Below are 25,659 nucleotides of genomic sequence, written 5' to 3' on the forward strand. Positions count from 1 at the left end.
CTTCTTGCCTAACTTAAGTAACATTTACCCCATCTGATGTTATAGCAACATTTCTTGATAAGTGTATGAATGACAGCTCGTATGTGCCCATTTGACATGGTAAGTGGTAAGTGGCTGGAATTTATATAGCGCCTTTATCCAAAGCGCTGTACAACTGATGCTTCTCATTCACTCACACACACACACACACACACTCACACACCAACAGTGATTGGCTGCCATGCAAGGCACCAACCAGCTCATCAGGAGCATTTGGGGGTTAGGCGTCTTGTTCAGGGACACTTCGACACACCCAGGGCGGGTTCAAACCGACAACCCCCCAATTGCCAGATAACTGCTCTTACCACCTGAGCCAATGTCGCCCCAAAAAATGACGTTTTACTGTGATCTAATCAACGAGTGACCCAGAATTTGTGAATATAGCCAATTAGCTAATTTAGCCAGGGTAATTGGTGGGAAAACCTACATTAAAAAAAACCCAAAACCTATATACACCCACCCTCCAGGACCAGAATTGCCCAACCCTGCTTTATATGGTTGGGGTTGGAGTTTGGATTTCACCCATTACCTGCAGTGCCATAGTACCCACCCACCTTAGAATGATTTTATTTGTTCATTAAAATACGATAAGAACAAAATAGGAAAAAATCTGCACATTAAAAAGACTGGGACAAGCCCATTAGTTCCAAAAGTCATTTAATCCACCAGTGCCCAAACTAAGGTACAGATTAGCAAATGTTTCAGCTGAATGGTTTCATCAGTGCTCTTTTGGAAAGTGTCTGTCTGAGGCTTTTTGATTTGCAGTGTGCAAACTACTTTTTCCTATTTTTATTTCCATTAGATTCTTGCACCTGCACAAAAATTTACATTATTCTGAGCACAATTATAGTATTAGTGTCCTCTTTATTTCCTATACAGTAGGAGCACCCATACTCCCCCCAAAACATAAACAATGACAGCAATGCCTTTTGTTTTTCAACATTGTTGTGTTAGACATCACAAATTCACTGGATGTGTGATGGACCAGTTTAGCACCTACGCGCTGATCACAATGGGGAAACTAATGAACAAACTCATTTTCCAAAATAACTCGATCATTTTTATTGTTTTCAACATTGTTGTGTTACAGACATCACAAATTCACTGGATGTGTGATGGACCAGTTTAGCACCTACGCGCTGAACACAATGGGGAAACGAATGAACAAACTCGTTTTCCAAAATAACTCGATCACATTTTTAATTGTTTCAAATCATCAAAAACAATGAATTGCAGCACTTCCACGTGGAAAAGACAAAAGGAAAGACATTTTGTTTAAAAAAACAAAAAACAGATGCTGCTGCTTGTTATTCTCTCGGTCTATGGTAAAATGTCCATGTTACAGCACGGGTCTGGGCTGCTGGGTCAGCAAAAGCCCGAACCTCTTCTTCAAGGTGACTCTGTGCCGGGAGAACTTGTCATCCGGGGAGAACCGGGCCGGGTGTGCCGAACTCGTGGGCTGACCGGTTGGGTCCGACTTCTGAAAGAGGGAGAGCGAGCGTATGAATGGATGTGGGCCAGTGGCAGTTGCAAGTCCGAAATTCAGCTAGATTTGCCAATATCAGTCCCAGTAATATTAGCCCCACCACAAACAAACTATCGCTGAAGTAAACGTGGGAATCTGTATGAACTGATTGAGCTGCCATACACATAGCGATGGTTTCACCGTAGATAACATCGCTTTCATCCCATGAAGTGTCATGTCTTGAAAATACTTTCGGAAATATGCATGGCAGTTCAATTATAGCCATCAATCCATGAATTCATTTACAGACACTTAAAAAGTTCACAAAACTAAACTGGCACACAGGTAGCTGTATCCAAAGGCCGCTACCAAACCTTAAGACACCTGAACAACAACGGAGACATGCATTAGTGTGGACAGTTCTGTGTGCCAAATGTCCAGAATATTTGGAAAGCTTTGTATTATCGTGAACATCAGACAAAAAATATTGTAACGAAGTTTATCCGTGTATTTCGCCGGTATTCAAATTCTGATGGTGGCAAACGATTCTGCCTCGTGGCGTTCGGAACAACATGAAACGCAATTTTGAAAATCCCTTTGGCTACAAACGTCTGTGGAATGACTAAATTGTAAAGTGTATGCCAGGCGGTTAGTTAACATTATAGTCGATAACGTTGCTGTGCGCGAGACATGCTCTTACCTTCAGCGTGTAAACTCTCTCCCCGCTCTCGGTGAGGTAAAACTGTAAAAACATGGCGGCGCTCGGGCTCCACGAAGATGTAGTGAAAGTTCTCACCGATGGAAAATCAGTAGTATTGTTTCGATACTCGTTAGCAAGCAACGTTTCTCAGGTGCCTTCTTGTTTATAATTTAGTTTCTTCTGTTTCTGTTGTCGCTCTCTTTACTACGAACAAAGCCGGAACTACAAGCACGCGGCTTTCTGCAGCAAGCAAATGTCGTCTTCTTCAATGGATTGATACTTGCGGGTTGAATAACAACCAAACGGTGAGTATCGCCACCTACTGCGGAGGAGTTTGTAACAGGAGTTGAAAAAGTATGGGTGTGTGGTACAGTCAGCTCTATAAAGTTTGGGATGGTCTTTATGGGACGACTTTTTCTTGATCTGGCTCGGTAATCCACATTTTCAGATTTGTTATCAAGCTATACACACGCGGTGAAACGGCTCATTCTCAGCTTTTATGTTAGGGTATTTTCATATACTTTATGTGGAAATGATATCACTTGTTGTACACAGCCCCTCATTTCAAGGCACCAAAACATTCGGAACATATTGATGCTATATAAATGAAATCATGTTTAGTACTTCTATATGAACATGATATTGTCACATATCCTTTGCATGCAGTGACTGCTTGACATCCTCAGCCAGTGCCTGTGGCAGCCATATATGCCCAAACCATAACATCCCCACCATGTTTCACCTATGAAGGGATGGGTGCTTTGGATCTTGGGCAGTTCCTTGGCTTCGACACTATGCTCTTGCCATCACACGGATGCAATGAATCTTGGTCTCATCTGTCCACAAGAGCTGTCCAGAAATCTGCAGGCTCTTTTAGGTACTACTTAGTGGACTGTAACCTGGCCATCCTGGTTTTAGCCTCCACAGTTCTCTATGGGCAGCAATCACAGACGCAACATCTGCCTCCTAAGGAGTGTTTCTGATCTGCTGGACGTGTTTGGGGGGGGGTTCTTCAGCTGCAGAGAACCTCCTTGGCCTGCCAGGCCCTTTGTGACTCCTCATCTCACAAGTGCTCGCTTTCTTCTTCATGATGTTCGAAACAGTTGATATTGGTAAACCAAAGGATTGGCCTTATCCCGCCCCCCCCCCTCAACACAACCTCCGAATGGCTTTGACTTGCATTGGCACAACTCTGGACCTCATGTTGACAAACGGCAACAAGACTCCAAAGTTCAACAAAAGCCTAGAATCAAGACAACAGTGCAAGCTCTTATGCATGTACCAAGGAAGCGATCGAACACACCAGAATGATCAGAGACAACTGTGACACCATTTGCCCCAAACATTATGGTGCCCTGAAATGGAGGGGGGGGGGGGGGGGGGGGTCCGAGTGAAAAGTGGTGCAATCTACATGGTGAACCAAAATATATAACTATACCCTTGAATGCATTTTTAAAAAAAATGTTCACAGTTCAGCAAAGATGCAGTATAAACTGGTTTATGGAAGACAGACCACCAGATAGGAGCCGTTTACATGCACGCAGGCACACACGCAAGCACACGCAAGCACACGCAAGCACACGCAAGCACACGCAAGCACACACGCAAGCACGCAAGAAAACAATTTTGAGCCGGCTCAGTCTGTAGAATGTTGTTATTCATATTCATAACACAGAAACAGTCAGTTCATAAAACAATATCTCATCCTTGTCACTTGGCAGGCAGGTGAGCAACTCTACATTGTACATTACACCCATCTTTCTGAATCCTGATCAGTAACTACAGCCCTCCCCCTCCTCCCACCCCTCCCGATATTACACCCACCCCCCCCCACCCCCCCCATACATTTCCTCCAGCAAGAGTTTGTACCCCACCCCTCCACTCCAAACTGAAACAGTTTTATCCCACAATCAGACAGATGCACACAAAGAGACTTGTCTGCAGATTCTCTGGATTCTCTCCTCCAACCAACAGTGACGTCTGGCCCAGAGGATTATGGGAATCAGGGCATCCCGCAGGGCGATGCTGGCCCCGAAACCCTCGGTAGAGGCCACAAGCCTTCGGAGGGGGGCACGGCAGGGCGGGGCGGGGCGGGGCGGGGTGGGGCAGGGTCCAAGGATGAGAACAGAGGCGCAAGGGGAGAAGGTGGGTGTAAACCTGAAAGAATGAACTGCTCATTTCATATAACTATGTAGAAAAAAAACTGAAAAAAAAAAAAAAAAGAAAGAGCCCAAACCAAATCCATCCATAATTCATCAACATTTATAATAATAATAATAATAATAATAACAACAGTAATAAAAATAAAGCATGAGGAATAGAATAAGGGCAAGTGAAGGATCATGATCGATTGGGGGAGGAAAGGAACAGTCGCTCAATCTTCACAGCTGGACGAAGAGTCTGAATTTTTGGGCCCCATTATGACGTCATCCAAGATGGCCGCCTCCCTGTCTGAGCTCTCGTAGCCGCCCTGCGATAGGCTGTCGCCGCCGTCCATCTGCAGAGCGCCGCCCTCCATCTTGACGCTGAAGGCGGGCGACAGGAAGTGGTGGGAGGAAGCGATTCCGCCGCTGTCGTCGAGGTCTTCATCCTCCATCATGTAGGCCCCGTCGGAGACCAGGGTCTCGCCTGCCACCCCCCCCAGCAGCGGGTCCTCGAGCTGGGACTGAGGCGCCGGGGGGCAGGGGCGGCCTCTTTTAGGTCCAGCGTGGTGCGGGGAGAGCAGCCTATGGAACAAGCTGTTTGGAAGAAAGCCCTGCGAACAGACCGGATAACACCATTACCATCAGGCGCAGAGAACCTGGAACATGCACACAATCTTAGAGAGAGACTGTGATATTCAGTCAATTTTCAAATCACAGAGATTGCTACATCTGCACTCTTCTTTTTACCATGGGAGCTAAAATAATGGTAAACAGGGCCTCCCCAGCTTTCTTTTTTTAAATTATAAACAGCTGAGAGCAAGCTTGAATGCCACTCGCTTCATTAGCCCAGCAACCACACCTGCACGGAGAGGAACCGCCTTCATCACACTTTGTACAGTAACTTTGTGCAAGTGCATTTACAGTCATGTGAAAAAATTAGGATACCCTATGGAAAATTGTGTTTTTTCAAACATTTTTAGACATATGGATATTGAATATCAATTTGAACAAAACTGAGAGATTCAAGTAATATAACTAAACAAGTAAAACTGAAGAAAATTCTTTTTAAAACTTTCTGTAAAATGTAATCAAATAAAAATGCAATTTCTGGTGAGGAATAAATTAGGACACCCCCACATTTTTTCCCCACCTAAAATGGCTGAAATCACACACAGGTGTATCACATCAGGTGCACATGATTAGAACATTGTTACTCAGCATTTTGAAGGAGGCTTGCCCTATTTAAACCTCAGACATTTAGTTTGGTGTGCTCCTGACTGTTGACGCGAGAGTGAACACCATGGTGAGATCGAAAGACCTGTCTGAGGCCTTCAGAAGATTGTAGCAGCTCATCAGTCTGGTGAGGGATTTAAAAAGATCTCAAAAGATTTTGAAATCAGCCATTCCACTGTCCGGAAAATAGTCTACAAGTGGAGGACATTCAACATGTCCAGGTCTGGCCGTCCAAGCACGTTCACCCCGAGAGCAGACCGCAAGATGCTAAAAGAAGTCTCCAAAACCCCTAAAATGTCATCACGGGACCGACAGCAGGCTCTGGTGACTGTTGCTGTGAAAGTGCATGCCTCTACAATCAGAAAGAGACTGCACAAGTTTAACTTTCATGGGAGGTGTGCAAGGAGGAAACCTTTACTCCCCAAGAGAAACAGTAAGGCCAGACTGAAGTTTGCCAGAGAGAACAAAGGCCAGGACTTCTGGAATAATGTTCATTGGACAGAAGAGTCTAAAATTGAATTATTTGGACACCAGAACAGAGGACATGTTTGGCGCACACCAAATACAGCGTTCCAGGAAAAGAACCTCACACCAACTGTGAAGCATGGAGGTGGAAGTGTCATGGTTTGGGGATGCTTTGCTGCAGCAGGACCTGGCCAGCTCACCATCATAGAATCTATCATGAATTCTACAGTGTACCAGCGGGTGCTTGAGGAACATGTGAGACCATCTGTAAAAAAATTTTAAGCTGAAACGGAACTGGACCCTGCAACATGACAATTACCCAAAACATACCAGTAAATCCACCAAGGACTGGCTGAAAACTAAGAAGTGGAGAGTCCTGGAATGGCTCAGTCAAAGCCCAGATCTTAATCCCATTGAGATGCTGTGGGGTGACTTGAAACGGGCTGTACATGCAAGAAACCCCTCAAACATCTCACAGGTTAAAGAATTCTGCGTTGAGGAGTGGGGCAACCTCACTGAAGTTATTTCAGCCAAAGGGGGTAACACTAGGTATTAGGGGGTAGGGTGTCCTAACTTTTTCCTCAGTTAGAATATGCATTTATGTTGATGTCTTTTGTTTAATGAGTAAAACCAGGTTAATTTTTGTTGTTTACCTGCAATTAGATCACTTTCTTTTCCAGAGATAAATAAAAAGATTAGACATGGGTATGTGATCTTTTTTTTCCTTCGATTTTTTCCCCCTTTTTCCTCCCAATTTGGCAGCCAATTGGACCCCGTCTGATTCAATTAGAGCTAGTATTAGATACACCGCCCACACCCCGTCCCTCAGCGGCCAACGGGAGAGCGACACGCCTTCTTCAAGCCGTCTCGTCTCACAAGTCGTGACTGTGATTCCGAGGCGCTCGAGGTGCTTGTTTGTGCGGCGATCTACTAACCCTGACAAGTCCCTCCCTCTGGAGCAGCGAGCCAATTATTGCTGCCCCACGTGAGCCGGCCAAACCCGGTCCCCGGTGTGCAACTGCAGCAAACTGCAACCGCAAGTCCGCTGCGTCTTAGCCTGTTGCGCCACCGCAGCTCTATGTGATCATTTCTTAATGAATAACTGAATATTTAACGGGGTGTCCTAAGAGAGAATGAGAGAGAGAGAGAGAGAGAGAGAGAGAGAGAGAGAGAGAGAGAGAGAGAGAGAGAGAGAGAGAGAGAGAGAGAGAGAGCGAGAGCGAGAGCGAGAGGCAGAGAGGCAGAGGCAGAGGCAGAGGCAGAGGCAGAGGCAGAGAGGCAGAGGCAGAGGCAGAGAGGCAGAGGCAGAGGCAGAGGCAGAGAGGCAGAGGCAGAGAGGCAGAGGCAGAGGCAGAGGCAGAGAGGCAGAGGCAGAGAGGCAGAGGCAGAGGCAGAGGCAGAGAGGCAGAGGCAGAGAGGCAGAGGCAGAGGCAGAGGCAGAGACAGAGGCAGAGACAGAGACAGAGGCAGAGGCAGAGGCAGAGGCAGAGGCAGAGGCAGAGGCAGAGGCAGAGGCAGAGAGGCAGAGGCAGAGGCAGAGAGGCAGAGGCAGAGGCAGAGGCAGAGAGGCAGAGAGGCAGAGGCAGAGAGGCAGAGAGGCAGAGGCAGAGAGGCAGAGGCAGAGGCAGAGGCAGAGAGGCAGAGGCAGAGGCAGAGGCAGAGGCAGAGGCAGAGACAGAGGCAGAGACAGAGGCAGAGACAGAGACAGAGACAGAGACAGAGGCAGAGGCAGAGGCAGAGGCAGAGGCAGAGGCAGGGGCAGGGGCAGGGGCAGGAGTAACTCACGGAGTTGCGGACACCCTCGGCCCATTCTGGTGCGACGGCGTAGTCAGGGTTCTCCTCTAGAAAGTCCTTCAGATCCTGCAGCACTGGTCCCAGCATGCTCCCCAACTGAGAATATACCCCCAAACAACCGCCACACTGAGAATATACCCCAAAGCAACCCCCACACTGAGAATATACCCCAAAGCAACCCCCACACTGAGAATATACCCCAAAACAACCCCCACACTGAGAATATACCCTAAAAATAACCCCCAAACTGAGAATATACCCCAAAACATCCCGCACACTGAGAATATACCCCAAAGCAACCCCCACACTGAGAATATACCCCCAAACAACCCCCACACTGAGAATATACCCCAAAGCAACCCCCACACTGAGAATATACCCCAAAACAACCCCCACACTGAGAATATACCCTAAAAATAACCCCCACACTGAGAATATACCCCAAAGCAACCCCCACACTGAGAATAGACCCCAAAGCAACCCCCACACTGAGAATATACCCCAAAACAAACCCCACACTGAGAATATACCCTGAAAATAACCCCCAAACTGAGAATATACCCCAAAGCAACCCCCACACTGAGAATATACCCCAAAACAACCCCCACACTGAGAATATACCACAAAAATAACACCCACACCGAGAATATACCACAAAAATAACCCCCAAACTGAGAATATATCCAAAACAACACCCGAACTGAGAATATATCCCAAAATAACCCCCAAACCGAGAATATAGCCCAAGTAGCCCCCAAACTGAGTATATACCCCCGAACTGAGAATATACCCCAAATACCCTCCAAATGAGAATACACCCAAAAGAAGCGCCCCCCCCCCCCCCCCCCCGGGTCACACCCTGCCCCCCCCCCCCCCCTCACCTTTCTGCCCGTCCTGAGGTCAATGATCTTCACTCGCTCGCTGCCCGTGAGGGCAGTCATGTCCTTCATCTTTTCACTCTTCTTCCTTCTCCTCCTCTTCCTCTGACCCCGGCTGTTTGCCAGCAGCTGGGAGAGGGGGGGGGAGGGGGAGGGGGGAGTCAGATCACTGCACTGGTTGGCGCCTTGCATGGCAGCTGATCGCCGTAGGTGTGTGTGTGTGTGTGTGTGTGTGTGTGTGTGTGTGTGTGTGTGAGTGAATGGGTGAATGAGAAGCATCAATTGTACAGCGCTTTGGATAAAGGCGCTATATAAGTGCAAACCATTTACCATGGCAGCGCGCCCATATAAGGAGTCAGTGCTGTGGCACTCCCAATATCAGGTGCTCTAACATTCTGTCATTGATGTTACACAGATTCAGTGCTGTAATATTTCTATATTAGGAGTCAGTGCTGTAACACACTCAGGTCAGCAGTCAGCGCTGTGACATGGTTGCAGTGAGGCACGTTGGCCACAGGGGGGCGCTGCTGCCACAGTCACCTCCAGCATGTCACAGTCTCCCTCGTCCTTCAGCCAGTCGGGCAGGTCCCGGCGGCGCGGGACGCTCTCGGCAGCCTGCAGCGGGCTCGGCCCGTCGGGGTCCGGCAGCTGAAACACACACCGGGGGCAGTGAGAGGGGCGGTGGGGCCGCGGTGGCGCTACGGGCTGAGACGCAGCGGACTCGCGGTTGCAGTTTGCTGCAGTTGCACACCGGGGACCGGGGTTCGACTCCCGGTCCTGCCAAAAGCCAAGCTTGGCCGGCTCACGTGGAGCAGTGTAATGCTGCTCCAGAGGGAGGGACCTGGCAGTGGATTACCACACAACAAAAAGCACCTCAGGTGCCTTGGAATCACGGTCACGAGCATGAGACGAGACGGCTTGAAGAAGGCGTGTCGCTCTCCCTCGGGTTGCCTTGGGACGGGGTGTGGGCGGTGTATCTAATACTGGCTCTAATTGAATCAGACGGGGTACCATTGGCTACCAAATTGAAAAATAAATAAATAAATAAATAAAAGAAATTCGAAACTAAAAAAAAAAGTGACGGTGGTAATGTCAGAGGCGAGGCGTACGATGTAAACACTGAGGTGTATAAAATAAGTGGTGTAGTGTATACTGTGAATAGCGAGGTGTATAGTGTATACTGAGGTGTATGATGTAATTAGGTGTATAGTGAGGTGTACAGTGAGGTGTTTGTACCTCCAGGTCTCTGCGTTTCCGGCGGCCACTCCCCTCTCCGCCCGAGCCGTTGGGCATCAAGGCTTGTTTAGAGAAGGTCAACTTCAGCCCCTCCTCCTGGGAGGGAGAGAGAGAGTGAGAGAGCGAGTGAGTGAGAGAGAGAGAGAGAGTGAGAGGGAGAGAGAGGGAGGGAGAGGGAGAGAGAGAGGAGGAAAGAAAGGAGGGAGAGAGGGAGGGTGATGAGACCCATAAGTGTCATGAGAAGGGGAGCTTTAGCCCATTCAGGCTGCTTTAGCCCCATTCAGGCTGCTTGTTCTCCCTGCTCTCGGCGGCGCTCACCTTCAGGAGTTTGACGGTGAACTCAGTGTCCTGCTCTTCGGCCTCCTCCCCAGCAGGGGCGCCGCCGCTGTTCTTGCGGATCAGGCGGGTGTAGCCGGCCTCCTCGGCCTCGCCCTCCCCGGGCGGCGGGTTGGGCTGGGGCTCGGGGGCGTGCCGGCGCCCCGCGGGCCAGGAGCCGGTCAGCACCGCCGTGCAGAGGCTGTCCAATCGGTTTATCAGCACCCGGTCCTGAGAGACGGGAGCGGCCAATCAGCGTCACCCGGTCACCCATTACCAAGCCCACCATTACTCCCTCTGTCACCAACTACACAATCAGTGCAGCATCCACCACGACTCACCCCACTCTCTGAATATTAACTAATATAAGTACAAGTACGTTAACTAATCTAGTCAGCTAATAACCTACCCAGCTTGCATTTATGCAGAGAAACAAAAGGCTTCTGAAGTCCAAAGTGCACTGGCAACACAAGTAACGCGAGAACTTCCCAAATGTGAGAACACAGCCCACTCCTTCTGGCCTTCAATATGGCATCATGCTTCACTCAGACACTTATTCCAAACACAGCCTGCCCTGAACACCGACCAAACATTCTCAGAAACCCCGCCCCACTCACCTTGGGCCAATCGGCTCTCAGTGGGTCGCTGGCTGAATCGGGGGGTGCTCCATCCTGGGAGTTTGTCAGGGAGAGGACGCTGTTCTCATCCACATCACACAGCTTCAGCGGGTCTGAGGGTCAGCACGGCGTGAGTCAGCACCACAAACACAACATACTATACCACTATCACACACAGACAACATACTATACCATCATCATACACCAACACAACAAACTATACCACTACCACCCACAGACAACATACTATACCAATATCACACACAGACAACATCCTATACCACCATCATACACCAACACAACATACTATACCAATATCACACACAGACAACATACTATACCACCATCATACACCAACACAACATACTACACCACTATCACACACAGACAACATACTATACCACCATCATACACCAACACAACATACTATACCAATATCACACACAGACAACATACTATACCACCATCATACACCAACACAACATACTATACCAATATCACACACAGACAACATACTATACCACCATCATACACCAACACAACATACTATACCAATATCACACACAGACAACATACTATACCACCATCATACACCAACACAACATACTATACCAATATCACACACAGACAACATACTATACCACCATCATACACCAACACAACATACTATACCAATATCACACAGACAACATACTATAACACCATCATACACCAACACAACATACTATACCAATATCACACACAGACAACATCCTATACCACCATCATACACCAACACAACATACTATACCAATATCACACACAGACAACATACTATACCACCATCATACACCAACACAACATACTATACCAATATCACACAGACAACATACTATAACACCATCATACACCAACACAACATACTATACCAATATCACACACAGACAACATCCTATACCACCATCATACACCAACACAACATACTATACCAATATCACACACAGACAACATATTATACCACCATCATACACCAACACAACATACTATACCAATAGCATGCACTGAAGACTCATTATTCCTAAATAATTTAGGAATCAAAATGCACCCCCCCCCCCCACGCTAATACACAAACACAAAGACACACATGAATGCAGAAAAACAAGACGGACAGACTCAAGACTCGCACTCAAGACTCGCACTCAAGACTCGCACTCAAGACTCGCACTCAAGACTCGCACTCAAGACTCGCACTCAAGACTCGCACTCAAGACTCGCACTCAAGACTCGCACTCAAGACTCGCACTCAAGACTCGCAGACTCACACTCAGACTCAGACTCTCTCTCAGACTCTCAGACACACAGACTCAGACTCTCAGACACACAGACTCAGACTCTCAGACACACAGACTCAGACTCTCAGACACACAGACTCAGACTCAGACTCAGACTCAGACTCAGACTCAGACTCGCTCAGACTCGCTCAGACTCAGACTCTCTCTCCGACTCAGACTCAGACTCACCCCGGGCCCTCCGCCCTTCCGTGTCGCTGTCTCCGCTCTCCTCCGAGCTGCCGCTCCGGCGGGAGGAGCCGGAGGAGTCAGAGTCCGAATCCGACTCCGTGTCGGACGGTCCGCCCTCCCCCTCCCTGCGCCGGCCCCCCCTCCCTGTTCGGCACTTCTTCCAGCCCCACCCGGCCCGGCCGCCCCGGGGCTTCGGGGCCGGAGACTCCACCCCCTTCTCCCCGGACCCCTCCCCGACGAGCAGCCGTGACTCCGCCCCCAACTCAGTCTCCTCCCCCTCCTCCTTGATCGGCCCCCGGGGCGCCTCCCCCTGCCCCTGCGGAGGGGCGGGGCCGGGGGTGGAGCTGCGCGAGGCGGCCGCCGTGGCCTGCAGGAAGTCCAGGCGGGCCTGGCTGAAGGAGAAGGCGGTGTCGGGGAAGATGGACAGCTCGGTGCGGCTGACGCCGTGGCGACAGGCGCCCAGGAGCAGCTGCTGGTCGTGCTGGGGGAGGAGCCACCAGGCGGGCAGGTCGGCGGAGGGCGGGGCCAGCAGGAGGCGGTCCTGCAGCAGGGGGTGGGGCAGCACGCGCTCACGCAGCCTCCGCAGCAGACCGATCCGGTACAGCGTCCGCGACGCCCGCTCCTCTGTGATGGGCGCCAGCGACTGGGACAGCAGGGAGGGGTCTGAGAGAGAGAGAGAGAGAGAGAGAGCAGCGTCACACCAGCACAGAGAGAGCAGCGTCAGACCAGCAGAGAGAGCAGCAGTGTCAGACCAGCACAGAGAGAGCAGCAGCGTTGTCAGATCAGCACAGAGAGGGAACAGGGTACAGGTCGAAGGGTATAGGTAGAGTCTCACCCTCTCCCGGTGCTGGGCGCAGGGTATACAGTACATGGTGCTTTATATAGGGGGATATATGTAAATCAAGTATATTATATGGTGTAGTGTATAGAGTGAACAGTGTTATAGGGTACAGGTGACAGGGTAAAGGTGGACTCTCACCCTCTCCAGGGGCAGTGTATAGGGTGAACAGTGTTATAGGGTACAGGTGACAGGGTACAGGTGGACTCTCACCCTCTCCAGGTGCAGTGTATAGAGTGAACAGTACTATAGGGTCCAGGTGACAGGGTACAGGTGACAGGGTACAGGGTACAGGGTACAGGTGACGGGGTACAGGTGAAAGGCTGCAGGTGACTCTCACCCTCTCCAGGTGTGGGGCGCAGGTGACACACCCTCCGGCACATGGCCATGAAGCTCCTGAAGTAGCGCGTCAGGCTCTCGTCCGTCTTCTTGTCCAGACGGGCGAAGGTACGGAAGCGGTTCCAGTCCAGCTCCGTGGCCCCGCCCTCGGGCACCGCGCCCTCCTCCGCCTTCACGCGCTCCACGCCGAACGTGGAGACCACGCGGTAAAAATCACACTCCTCCCGCCGCGTCCACCTGAGAGAGAGACACAGCGCACCTCACTCACCCAGGAACGGGACAGTGAAACAGGGCTCTGCTCCCGAAGACTGGCCTGTTAACCGGGAAAGTAACCAAGTAGCACATCCTCCCCTGGAGCAATGCAGGGTTAAGGGCCTTGCTCAAGGGCCCAACGGCTGTGCGGATGTTATTGTGGCTACACCGGGATTAGAACCACCGACCTTGTGTGTCCCAGTCATTTACCCTAACCACTACGCCACAGGCCACATGCCAGGTAATGGGCGTCCACGCTAACAGGCGAGCATGGCACTGGGTGAGCATGGCACTGGGTGAGCATGGCTATGGGAGAGCATGGCTATAGGAGAGCATGGCTATGGGTGAGCATGGCTATGGGTGAGCATGGCTACAGGAGAACATGGCTATAGGAGAGCATGGCTATGGGTGAGCATGGCTATGGGTGAGCATGGCTACAGGAGAACATGGCTATAGGAGAGCATGGCTATGGGTGAGCATTGCTCTCGGTGAGCATGGCTATGGGAGAGCATGGCTATGGGTGAGCATGGCTATGGGAGAGCATGGCTATAGGTGAGCATGGCTATAGGAGAGCATGGCTATGGGTGAGCATGGCTACGGGCGAGCATGGCTATAGGACAGCATGGCTATAGGACAGCATGGCTACGGGCGAGCATGGCTAGAGGACAGCATGGCTATAGGTGAGCATGGCTATGGGTGAGCATTGCTATAGGTGAGCATGGCTATGGGAGAGCATGGCTACGGGCGAGCATGGCTAGAGGACAGCATGGCTATGGGCGAGCATGGCTATAGGAGAGCATGGCTATAGGAAAGCATGGCTATAGGAAAGCATGGCTATGGGTGAGCATGGCTATGGGCGAGCATGGCTATAGGAGAGCATGGCTACGGGTGAGCATGGCTATAGGAGAGCATGGCTATAGGAAAGCATGGCTATAGGAAAGCATGGCTATGGGTGAGCATGGCTATGGGCGAGCATGGCTATAGGAGAGCATGGCTATAGGAGAGCATGGCTATGGGTGAGCATGGCTAAAGGACAGCATGGCTATAGGACAGCATGGCTATAGGACAGCATGGCTATAGGACAGCATGGCTATAGGACAGCATGGCTATAGGACAGCATGGCTATAGGAGAGCATGGCTATGGGAGAGCATGGTATAGGTGAGCATGGCACGGGGTGAGCATGGCTAGAGGAGAGCATGGCACGGGGCGCGTGCGGTCAGCGTACCTCTGCTGCCGCTCCTGCCGGGCGATCTCCTTCAGCTTGGAGGCCTGTTCGCAGCGGCGCCTCCGCCGGTCGCCCTTCTCCGCCGCCTCCATCTTCAGCTGCTCGCGGCGGTAGCTCCGCTGGTACGCCGTGATCAGCCTGCGCAGGCGCGCCGTCAGAGACGAGCCCGTCGGCCAATCGCACGCCCCCGTGGGCCCCGCCGGCCCCGCCTCCTCCCCCGCCCGGTCCTCCACGCAGATCTCCTCGTCCGGCGCCAGGGAGTCTGCCTGCAGGGGGGCCACAGTGACACGAAAAAACCGTTAACGTGCTAACGTGCTACGATTATGTACGATTATGGTGTGCGAATGTATAAACGTTTATGCGTTTAATACATTAGTTTGTAGGTGCCAGAAGCTGCAGGGTGAAAGGGACAGGACGGGTCTCTGGACGGCTCCGCCCACTAACGGAGCCTGGCTGTCCAATCGGAACAGCCGACACACCCACCTCATCGTACGGGTCTCTGTACTGCCTCCTCAACGGCTTGAACTCGGGGTCCTCCGAGTACTTGTCAAAATCTCCCCTGAAACAAAACATCATCATCATCATCATCATCATCATCATCATCATCATCATCATCATCACCACATCAGTGGAGATCACTGCAAATCAGCCAATGGCGCGTCATGAAGGCTGCAGACCAGCCAATGGGACGCCCTGCAGGCCGCAGACCAGCCAATGGGTGAACGTCTCACCCGTCTCCCATCTCTGCGTCTCCAGAGTGCTGCTCAGCGTCGATAGCCTGGTCGTCGGGGCGACCGACTCTTTCCAAAAAACACAGGCAGGGGTCGGCTCGCATCGTGGTGTACATCTCATATCCTGAGAGTGAGAAACAGAAATAATGAGCAAAGGTTTTTCATGGAGATGATTACGCTAGATGTGTCCATTTAGAAGGATTTCAATCGACCAAATTGACAGTTAAATCACCCTCATCTCAATTTTTGAGTGAAATCATCTTGAGACACACACACACACACACACGTACCGTGTTTGAAGACTCCAACGAGCAGAGATCGGTCTGCTTCTGTGTCCCACCAGCGAGACGGCACTTCCTGAAGCTCCATCTCCGGCATCCAGATATCCACATCCCTACACAACACAACACAACCAGGTATACAACACACCCAGATGTCCACATCCCTACACAACACAACCAGGTATACAACACACCCAGATATCCACATCCCTACAGACACACAACCAGATATACAACACAGCCAGATATCCACATCCCTACAGACACACGACCAGATATACAACACAGCCAGATATCCACATCCCTACAGACACACAACCAGATATACAACACAGCCAGATATCCACATCCCTACAGACACACAACCATATATACAACACAGCCAGATATCCACATCCCTACAGACACACAACCAGATATACAACACAGCCAGATATCCACATCCCTACAGACACACAACCATATATACAACACAGCCAGATATCCACATCCCTACAGACACACAACCAGATATACAACACAGCCAGATATCCACATCCCTACAGACACACAACCATATATACAACACAGCCAGATATCCACATCCCTAAAGACACACAACCAGATATACAACACAGCCAGATATCCACATCCCTACAGACACACAACCATATATACAACACAGCCAGATATCCACATCCCTACAGACACACAACCAGATATACAACACAGCCAGATATCCACATCCCTACAGACACACAACCATATATACACAACACAGCCAGATATCCACATCCCTACAGACACACAACCAGATATACAACACAGCCAGATATCCACATCCCTACAGACACACAACCATATATACAACACAGCCAGATATCCACATCCCTACAGACACACAACCATATATACAACACAGCCAGATATCCACATCCCTACAGACACACAACCATATATACAACACAGCCAGATATCCACATCCCTACAGACACACAACCATATATACAACACAGCCAGATATCCACATCCCTACAGACACACAACCATATATACAACACAGCCAGATATCCACATCCCTACAGACACACAACCAGATATACAACACACCCAAATATCCACATCCCTACAGACACATAACCAGATATACAACACACCCAAATATCCACATCCCTACAGACACACAACCATATATACAACACAGCCAAATATCCACATCCCTACAGACACATAACCAGATATACAACACACCCAAATATCCACATCCCTACAGACACATAACCAGATATACAACACACCCAAATATCCACATCCCTACAGACACACAACCATATATACAACACAGCCAAATATCCACATCCCTACAGACACACAACCATATATACAACACACCCAAATATCCACATCCCTACAGACACATAACCAGATATACAACACACCCAAATATCCACATCCCTACAGACACACAACCATATATACAACACAGCCAAATATCCACATCCCTACAGACACATAACCAGATATACAACACACCCAAATATCCACATCCCTACAGACACATAACCAGATATACAACACACCCAAATATCCACATCCCTACAGACACACAACCATATATACAACACAGCCAAATATCCACATCCCTACAGACACACAACCATATATACAACACAGCCAAATATCCACATCCCTACAGACACACAACCATATATACAACACAGCCAAATATCCACATCCCTACAGACACACAACCAGATATACAACACACCCAAATATCCACATCCCTACAGACACACAACCATATACACAACACACCCAGATATCCACATCCCTACAGACACACAACCATATACACAACACACCCAGATATCCACATCCCTACAGACACACAACCAGATATACAACACACCCAAATATCCACATCCCTACAGACACACAACCATATACACAACACACCCAGATATCCACATCCCTACAGACACACAACCATATACACAACACACCCAGATATCCACATCCCTACAGACACACAACCAGATATACAACACAGCCAGATATCCACATCCCTACAGACACACAACCAGATATACAACACAGCCAGATATCCACATCCCTACAGACACACAACCATATATACAACACAGCCAGATATCCACATCCCTAAAGACACACAACCAGATATACAACACAGCCAGATATCCACATCCCTACAGACACACAACCATATATACAACACAGCCAGATATCCACATCCCTACAGACACACAACCAGATATACAACACAGCCAGATATCCACATCCCTACAGACACACAACCATATATACAACACAGCCAGATATCCACATCCCTACAGACACACAACCAGATATACAACACAGCCAGATATCCACATCCCTACAGACACACAACCATATATACAACACAGCCAGATATCCACATCCCTACAGACACACAACCATATATACAACACAGCCAGATATCCACATCCCTACAGACACACAACCATATATACAACACAGCCAGATATCCACATCCCTACAGACACACAACCATATATACAACACAGCCAGATATCCACATCCCTACAGACACACAACCATATATACAACACAGCCAGATATCCACATCCCTACAGACACACAACCAGATATACAACACACCCAGATATCCACATCCCTACAGACACATAACCAGATATACAACACACCCAAATATCCACATCCCTACAGACACATAACCAGATATACAACACAGCCAAATATCCACATCCCTACAGACACACAACCATATATACAACACAGCCAAATATCCACATCCCTACAGACACACAACCATATATACAACACAGCCAAATATCCACATCCCTACAGACACACAACCAGATATACAACACAGCCAGATATCCACATCCCTACAGACACACAACCATATATACAACACAGCCAGATATCCACATCCCTACAGACACACAACCAGATATACAACACAGCCAGATATCCACATCCCTACAGACACACAACCAGATATACAACACAGCCAGATATCCACATCCCTACAGACACACAACCAGATACAACACAGCCAGATATCCACATCCCTACAGACACACAACCAGATATACAACACAGCCAGATATCCACATCCCTACAGACACACAACCATATATACAACACAGCCAGATATCCACATCCCTACAGACACACAACCATATATACAACACAGCCAGATATCCACATCCCTACAGACACACAACCCTATATACAACACAGCCAGATATCCACATCCCTACAGACACACAACCATATATACAACACAGCCAGATATCCACATCCCTACAGACACACAACCATATATACAACACAGCCAGATATCCACATCCCTACAGACACACAACCAGATATACAACACACCCAAATATCCACATCCCTACAGACACATAACCAGATATACAACACACCCAAATATCCACATCCCTACAGACACACAACCATATATACAACACAGCCAAATATCCACATCCCTACAGACACATAACCAGATATACAACACACCCAAATATCCACATCCCTACAGACACATAACCAGATATACAACACACCCAAATATCCACATCCCTACAGACACACAACCATATATACAACACAGCCAAATATCCACATCCCTACAGACACACAACCATATATACAACACAGCCAAATATCCACATCCCTACAGACACACAACCAGATATACAACACACCCAAATATCCACATCCCTACAGACACACAACCATATACACAACACACCCAGATATCCACATCCCTACAGACACACAACCATATACACAACACACCCAGATATCCACATCCCTACAGACACACAACCAGATATACAACACACCCAAATATCCACATCCCTACAGACACACAACCATATACACAACACACCCAGATATCCACATCCCTACAGACACACAACCATATACACAACACACCCAGATATCCACATCCCTACAGACACACAACCAGATATACACAGGGGCGACATCGGCTCAGGCGGTTGCCTGGCAGTCGGAGGGTTGCCGGTTCGTGTGTGGTGTGTGTGTGTGTGGTGCGAGTGTGTGTATGAATGAATGGGTGAATGAGAAGCATCAATAATACAGCGCTTTTGATATCGTTTGCTATATGAATGCCAACCATTTACCATACAGAACACACCCAGATATCCACAGCTCGACAGATACACAACACACCCAGATGTGTGAACCCTACAGGTGTCTCGTATAGATGTGAGAGTCCTACAGACGTCTCGTGTAGATGTGAGAGTCCTACAGGTGTCTCGTTTAGATGTGAGTCCTACAGATGTCTCGTGTAGATGTGAGAGTCCTACAGGTGTCTCGTGTAGATGTGAGAGTCCTACAGGTGTCTCGTGTAGATGTGAGAGTCCTACAGGTGTCTCGTGTAGATGTGAGAGTCCTACAGGTGTCTCGTGTAGATGTGAGAGTCCTACAGGTGTCTCGTGTAGATGTGAACCCTACAGGTGTCTCGTGTAGATGCGAGAGTCCTACAGGTGTCTCGTGTAGATGTGAGAGTCCTACAGGTGTCTTGTGTAGATGTGAGAGTCCTACAGGCGTCTTGTTTAGATGTGAGTCCTACAGATGTCTCGTGTAGATGTGAGAGTCCTACAGGTGTCTCGTGTAGATGTGAGAGTCCTACAGGTGTCTCGTGTAGATGTGAGAGTCCTACAGGTGTCTCGTGTAGATGTGAGAGTCCTACAGGTGTCTCGTGTAGATGTGAGAGTCCTACAGGTGTCTCGTGTAGATGTGAGAGTCCTACAGGTGTCTCGTGTAGATGTGAGAGTCCTACAGGTGTCTCGTGTAGATGTGAGAGTCCTACAGGTGTCTCGTGTAGATGTGAGAGTCCTACAGGTGTCTCGTGTAGATGTGAGAGTCCTACAGGTGTCTCGTGTAGATGTGAGAGTCCTACAGGTGTCTCGTTTAGATGTGAGTCCTACAGGTGTCTCGTGTAGATGTGAACCCTACAGGTGTCTCGTGTAGATGTGAGAGTCCTACAGGTGTCTCGTGTAGATGTGAGAGTCCTACAGGTGTCTCGTGTAGATGTGAGAGTCCTACAGGTGTCTCGTGTAGATGTGAACCCTACAGGTGTCTCGTGTAGATGTGAGAGTCCTACAGGTGTCTCGTGTAGATGTGAGAGTCCTACAGGTGTCTCGTGTAGATGTGAGAGTCCTACAGGTGTCTCGTGTAGATGTGAACCCTACAGGTGTCTCGTGTAGATGTGAGAGTCCTACAGGTGTCTCGTGTAGATGTGAACCCTACAGGTGTCTCGTGTAGATGTGAGAGTCCTACAGGTGTCTCGTGTAGATGTGAGAGTCCTACAGGTGTCTCGTGTAGATGTGAGAGTCCTACAGGTGTCTCGTGTAGATGTGAGAGTCCTACAGGTGTCTCGTGTAGATGTGAGAGTCCTACAGGTGTCTCGTGTAGATGTGAGAGTCCTACAGGTGTCTCGTGTAGATGTGAGAGTCCTACAGGTGTCTCGTGTAGATGTGAGAGTCCTACAGGTGTCTCGTGTAGATGTGAGAGTCCTACAGGTGTCTCGTGTAGATGTGAGAGTCCTACAGGTGTCTCGTGTAGATGTGAGAGTCCTACAGGTGTCTCGTGTAGATGTGAACCCTACAGGTGTCTCGTGTAGATGTGAGAGTCCTACAGGGGTCGCGTGTAGATGTGAGAGTCCTACATGTGTCTCGTGTAGATGTGAGGATCTCGGCGCGTACCTGGCATCGACTCCGCGGAGCACGTGGTCGGCGTGGTCTCCGATCACCTCCTGCCTCAGGTAGTACAGCATCCGCACGCGCAACAGCACCCTGAGGAAGAGGAGGAGGGAGGAAGAGCATGCTTACCCACACACACCTGAACGTGTGGACTCGCACACAAAGGAATATAGTGCACTGGTGTCAGTATGCAGTATGTAGAGCATACTTGTTGCACTGGTGTTTGAGGTGTTAATATACGCTGTGTAGTGCGTACTTGATGCACTGGCATTTGAAGTGTTAGTATGCAGTGTGTACTCTGCAGTGCATACTTGTTACATTAGCGTTTGAAGTGTCAGTATGCAGTGTGTACTCTGTAGAGCGTACTTGTTGCACTGGTGTTTGAGGTGTTTGCGATATCCGTCGTCCAGCAGCAGGGCGTCGGGGTTGTACTTGCGGATCCACTCCACCTTCTGCACATCGAACGAGCTCTGAGCCTTCACACGCTTCCCCTTCCTGCCCCGGGGCACGGGGATGGACAGACCTGAGAGGGAGGGAGAGAGTGAGAGGGAGGGAGAGAGAGAGGGGGGGGGGGGGAGAGAGAGAGAGACAGAGAGAGAGGGGAGGGTGGGAGATAAAGAGCGAGAGGGATGATATTTAATTACAGATAATCAATATTGCCATGGTCGGAAAGCAAACTGAATTTCAAGAGAGAGGGAGAGAGAATATGAGAGTATACACTAAGCGAGCACTTTCTTATAGACAGACAGAGAGTGGTTGTGAATCACACACACACACACACACACACACACACCGGAGTGGTTGAGCAGGGTGTGGGGGGCACGGCCGTTCTCGGGCGGGGTGATGAGCTCCCAGATGAAGCTCTTGATGTTCTCGTCCCCGCGGTAGTGCAGCAGGCAGAAGACCAGGATCACCCTGCAGATGGTCTCCACGTCTCGCTCTCCCAGCCTGCGCTTACAGCGCGCGTGCGACAGGATGTCCCGCCAGCGCCCCCACCTGGAGGGGAGGAGCAGCGCGTTACCCTGGGAAACAGCGCCCCCACGTGGCGATGAGGAACAACAGCATGGCCTCATCATACGATACCTTCCCTATTGGGCAAAAAACACCCCCCCTGCTTATCTATTGGGTGTTGATAATCAGTTAATACACCAACGTCACATACCCTGCAACAGGAAGGTATAGGATCATCAAATCCGAATCCTCTTCTACCTGAACAATGAGTGCTACTATAATAATGGACGGACGGTCTTCACACCTGAGCCCCAGGTAAAGGGATAAGGGGTGGGAAACCTTATAGTTCTCCGACCTGGAGGCCTATGATTTGATGACCCCAGGTCTCTATTGAGACAGGAGTGCGGTGCAGTGTCTCCATGGACACAGGAGTGCGGTGCACTGCTTTGCAGTGTCTCCATGGACACAGGAGTGCGCTGCACTGCTTTGCAGTGTCTCCATGGACACAGGAGTGCGATGCAGCGCGGTGCAGTATCTCCATGGTGACAGGAGTGCGATGCAGTGTCTCCATGGACACAGGAGTGCGATGCACTGCTTTGCAGTGTCTCCATGGACACAGGAGTGCGATGCACTGCTTTGCAGTGTCTCCATGGACACAGGAGTGTGATGCAGCGTGGTGCAGTGTCTCCATGGGCACAGGAGTGTGATGCAGCGCGGTGCAGTGTCTCCATGGTGACAGGAGTGCGATGCAGTGTCTCCATGGACACAGGAGTGCGATGCACTGCTTTGCAGTGTCTCCATGGACACAGGAGTGTGATGCAGCGTGGTGCAGTGTCTCCATGGTGACAGGAGTGTGATGCAGCACGGTGCAGTGTCTCCGTGGAGACAGGCGTGCAGTGTCTCCATGGTGACAGGCGTGCGGCTGGGCGTACCCGTAGACCAGCAGGTGCTTCTCCACGCGGAAGCAGTCGGTCCGGCCGTATCCGGACCCACAGTGGCGCTCGGACCGGCGGGAGGAACGGGCGTGTCGGGAGCTGTGGGGTGGGTACTCCTCATCGCTGTCCAGGTCCGAGAGCTCGGCGCCGCCCTCCCCGCGCAGCGTGGAGTACTGACGCGTCTGCTTCCTCACGCGCGGCGTGTCAATCACCAGCGTGTTCTGCAGGGGGAGGGGTCATGACAGCCAATCAGTGCCCAGCAGGGGGAGGGGTTTACAAAAACTCAGCCAATCAGCAGAGTTCTACAGGGGGAATGGGTTATGATACAGCCAATCAGCAGCATGTTATACAGACGGAAGGGTTAGAGACGGCGAATCACAAGAGTGTTCTACATGGGGAGGGGTTATGATAACACAGCCTTATCAGGCGTGTCATCATAACAAGGTCATCAGGACAATGGGTGATGCGAGTCGTATACTGGGAACTCAATCAGCAAAAAGGCAGGCCATACCTTCCTGTTGATGGTGGCGTAGTCGATGTCGGCTTTCTTGGCCCATTTCTGCCAGAACTCAGGGTCGTCCAGCGCAATGTCCGTCCTGTTCTCAGAGGCCACAAAACTGGCCTGGGGACCAGAGAGGCAGGGTTAGAGGCAGGGTTACACACAGTATACACACACACACACACACACATTACACACAGTATACACACACACACATTACACACAGTATACACACACACACAACACACATTACGCACAGTATACACACACACACACACACACACACACACACACATTACACACAGTATACACACACACACACATTACACACAGTATACACACACACACAACACACACAACACACACACATTACACACACACACACACACACACAACACACACATTACGCGCGCGCACACACACACACACACACACACACACACACACACGACACACATAGTAGACGCCACACACAAGACTAGATACACACTGCACAAATAAAAGTACATGCCTCACTCCTGCTGCACACACTACGCACAAACACACTACACGCGGTAGGTATGCCACAAGCCACACACATTGCACACTCGACACACAAAACTCAAACTCCTCTCGCCTAACAGGCTCTAGAACATACGCACACACGCAGAAACACCAGACACGCACACTCTCACACTCTCACACACACTCACACACTCACACACTCACACACTCACACACTCACACACTCACACTACACACACTACACACACTACACACACTACACTCACTACACTCACTACACTCACTACACACACTACACACACTACACACACTACACACAGTATACACAGTATACACAGTATACACAGTATACACACACACACACTACACGCACACACACTACACACACACACTACACACACTACACACACTACACACACTACACACACACACACACACACACACACACACACACACACACACCTTGGAGAAGGTGGAGCCCTTGCCCTCGCTCTCGATGGTGATGGTGGTGGCTCGGCGCTGCAGGATCTGGTCGATGTCCTCCTCGCAGAAGCGGCTGCCCTCGTCGCCCTCGTCCATGATGGCCGCGTACGCGCCCTTGCGCAGCAGGTCCTCGATCTCCTTCTTCGAGAACTGCTGGATCTGCTGGAGGAACGGCCCAGCAACATTCACCCAACCTTCTTTCAATGTTCACCCAACCTTTCCCCCGACATTCTCTAAACAGTCAACCAACATTCACCCACAACCTTCGTTGAACATTCATCCAAACATTCGGGCAACTTTTTCCCCAACATTCGCTTCACGATTCAACTTTCCTTCAACCTTGAATCAAACTTCCCCAACCCATTTCCCCAAGCTAAGGGAGCGTGTGAAAAGTGTAACTCTCGGGTGTGGAGTGAGTCAGGGAGCGTGTACAAAGTGTAACTCCTGGGAGTGCAGTGAGTTAGGGAGCGTGTGAAAAGTGTAACTCT

At 49.8% G+C, this 25,659-nt stretch overlaps 2 protein-coding genes across 2 annotated transcripts in view; both read right to left on the reverse strand.

The window, feature by feature from the left end:
- Positions 1-679: 679 nt before the first annotated feature.
- On the reverse strand, positions 680-2,523 carry nop10 (NOP10 ribonucleoprotein homolog (yeast)). Its single transcript, XM_061253454.1, has 2 exons — positions 2,205-2,523; positions 680-1,519 (listed from the first exon to the last, which is right to left on the reverse strand). The coding sequence occupies exons 1-2, from the start codon at positions 2,256-2,258 to the stop codon at positions 1,379-1,381; spliced, it is 195 nt and encodes a 64-aa protein (XP_061109438.1). The 5' UTR covers positions 2,259-2,523; the 3' UTR covers positions 680-1,378.
- A 1,527-nt stretch (positions 2,524-4,050) lies between these two features.
- The window catches only part of chd8 (chromodomain helicase DNA binding protein 8), a 35,598-nt gene continuing 13,989 nt past the window's right edge, over positions 4,051-25,659 (reverse strand). Inside the window, 19 exon segments of the mRNA XM_061254417.1 lie at positions 4,051-4,959; positions 7,832-7,936; positions 8,722-8,847; positions 9,259-9,366; positions 9,955-10,050; positions 10,273-10,500; positions 10,887-10,999; positions 12,386-13,048; positions 13,564-13,799; positions 15,041-15,306; positions 15,524-15,599; positions 15,772-15,895; positions 16,062-16,165; positions 21,803-21,892; positions 22,166-22,322; positions 22,593-22,795; positions 23,683-23,906; positions 24,197-24,307; positions 25,151-25,330. Coding sequence (XP_061110401.1) covers positions 4,579-4,959; positions 7,832-7,936; positions 8,722-8,847; positions 9,259-9,366; positions 9,955-10,050; positions 10,273-10,500; positions 10,887-10,999; positions 12,386-13,048; positions 13,564-13,799; positions 15,041-15,306; positions 15,524-15,599; positions 15,772-15,895; positions 16,062-16,165; positions 21,803-21,892; positions 22,166-22,322; positions 22,593-22,795; positions 23,683-23,906; positions 24,197-24,307; positions 25,151-25,330 — 3,591 coding nt within the window. The 3' untranslated portion in view covers positions 4,051-4,578.

Source organism: Conger conger, chromosome 9 (assembly GCF_963514075.1).
Source record: "Conger conger chromosome 9, fConCon1.1, whole genome shotgun sequence".
Taxonomy (NCBI): Eukaryota; Metazoa; Chordata; class Actinopteri; order Anguilliformes; family Congridae; genus Conger; species Conger conger.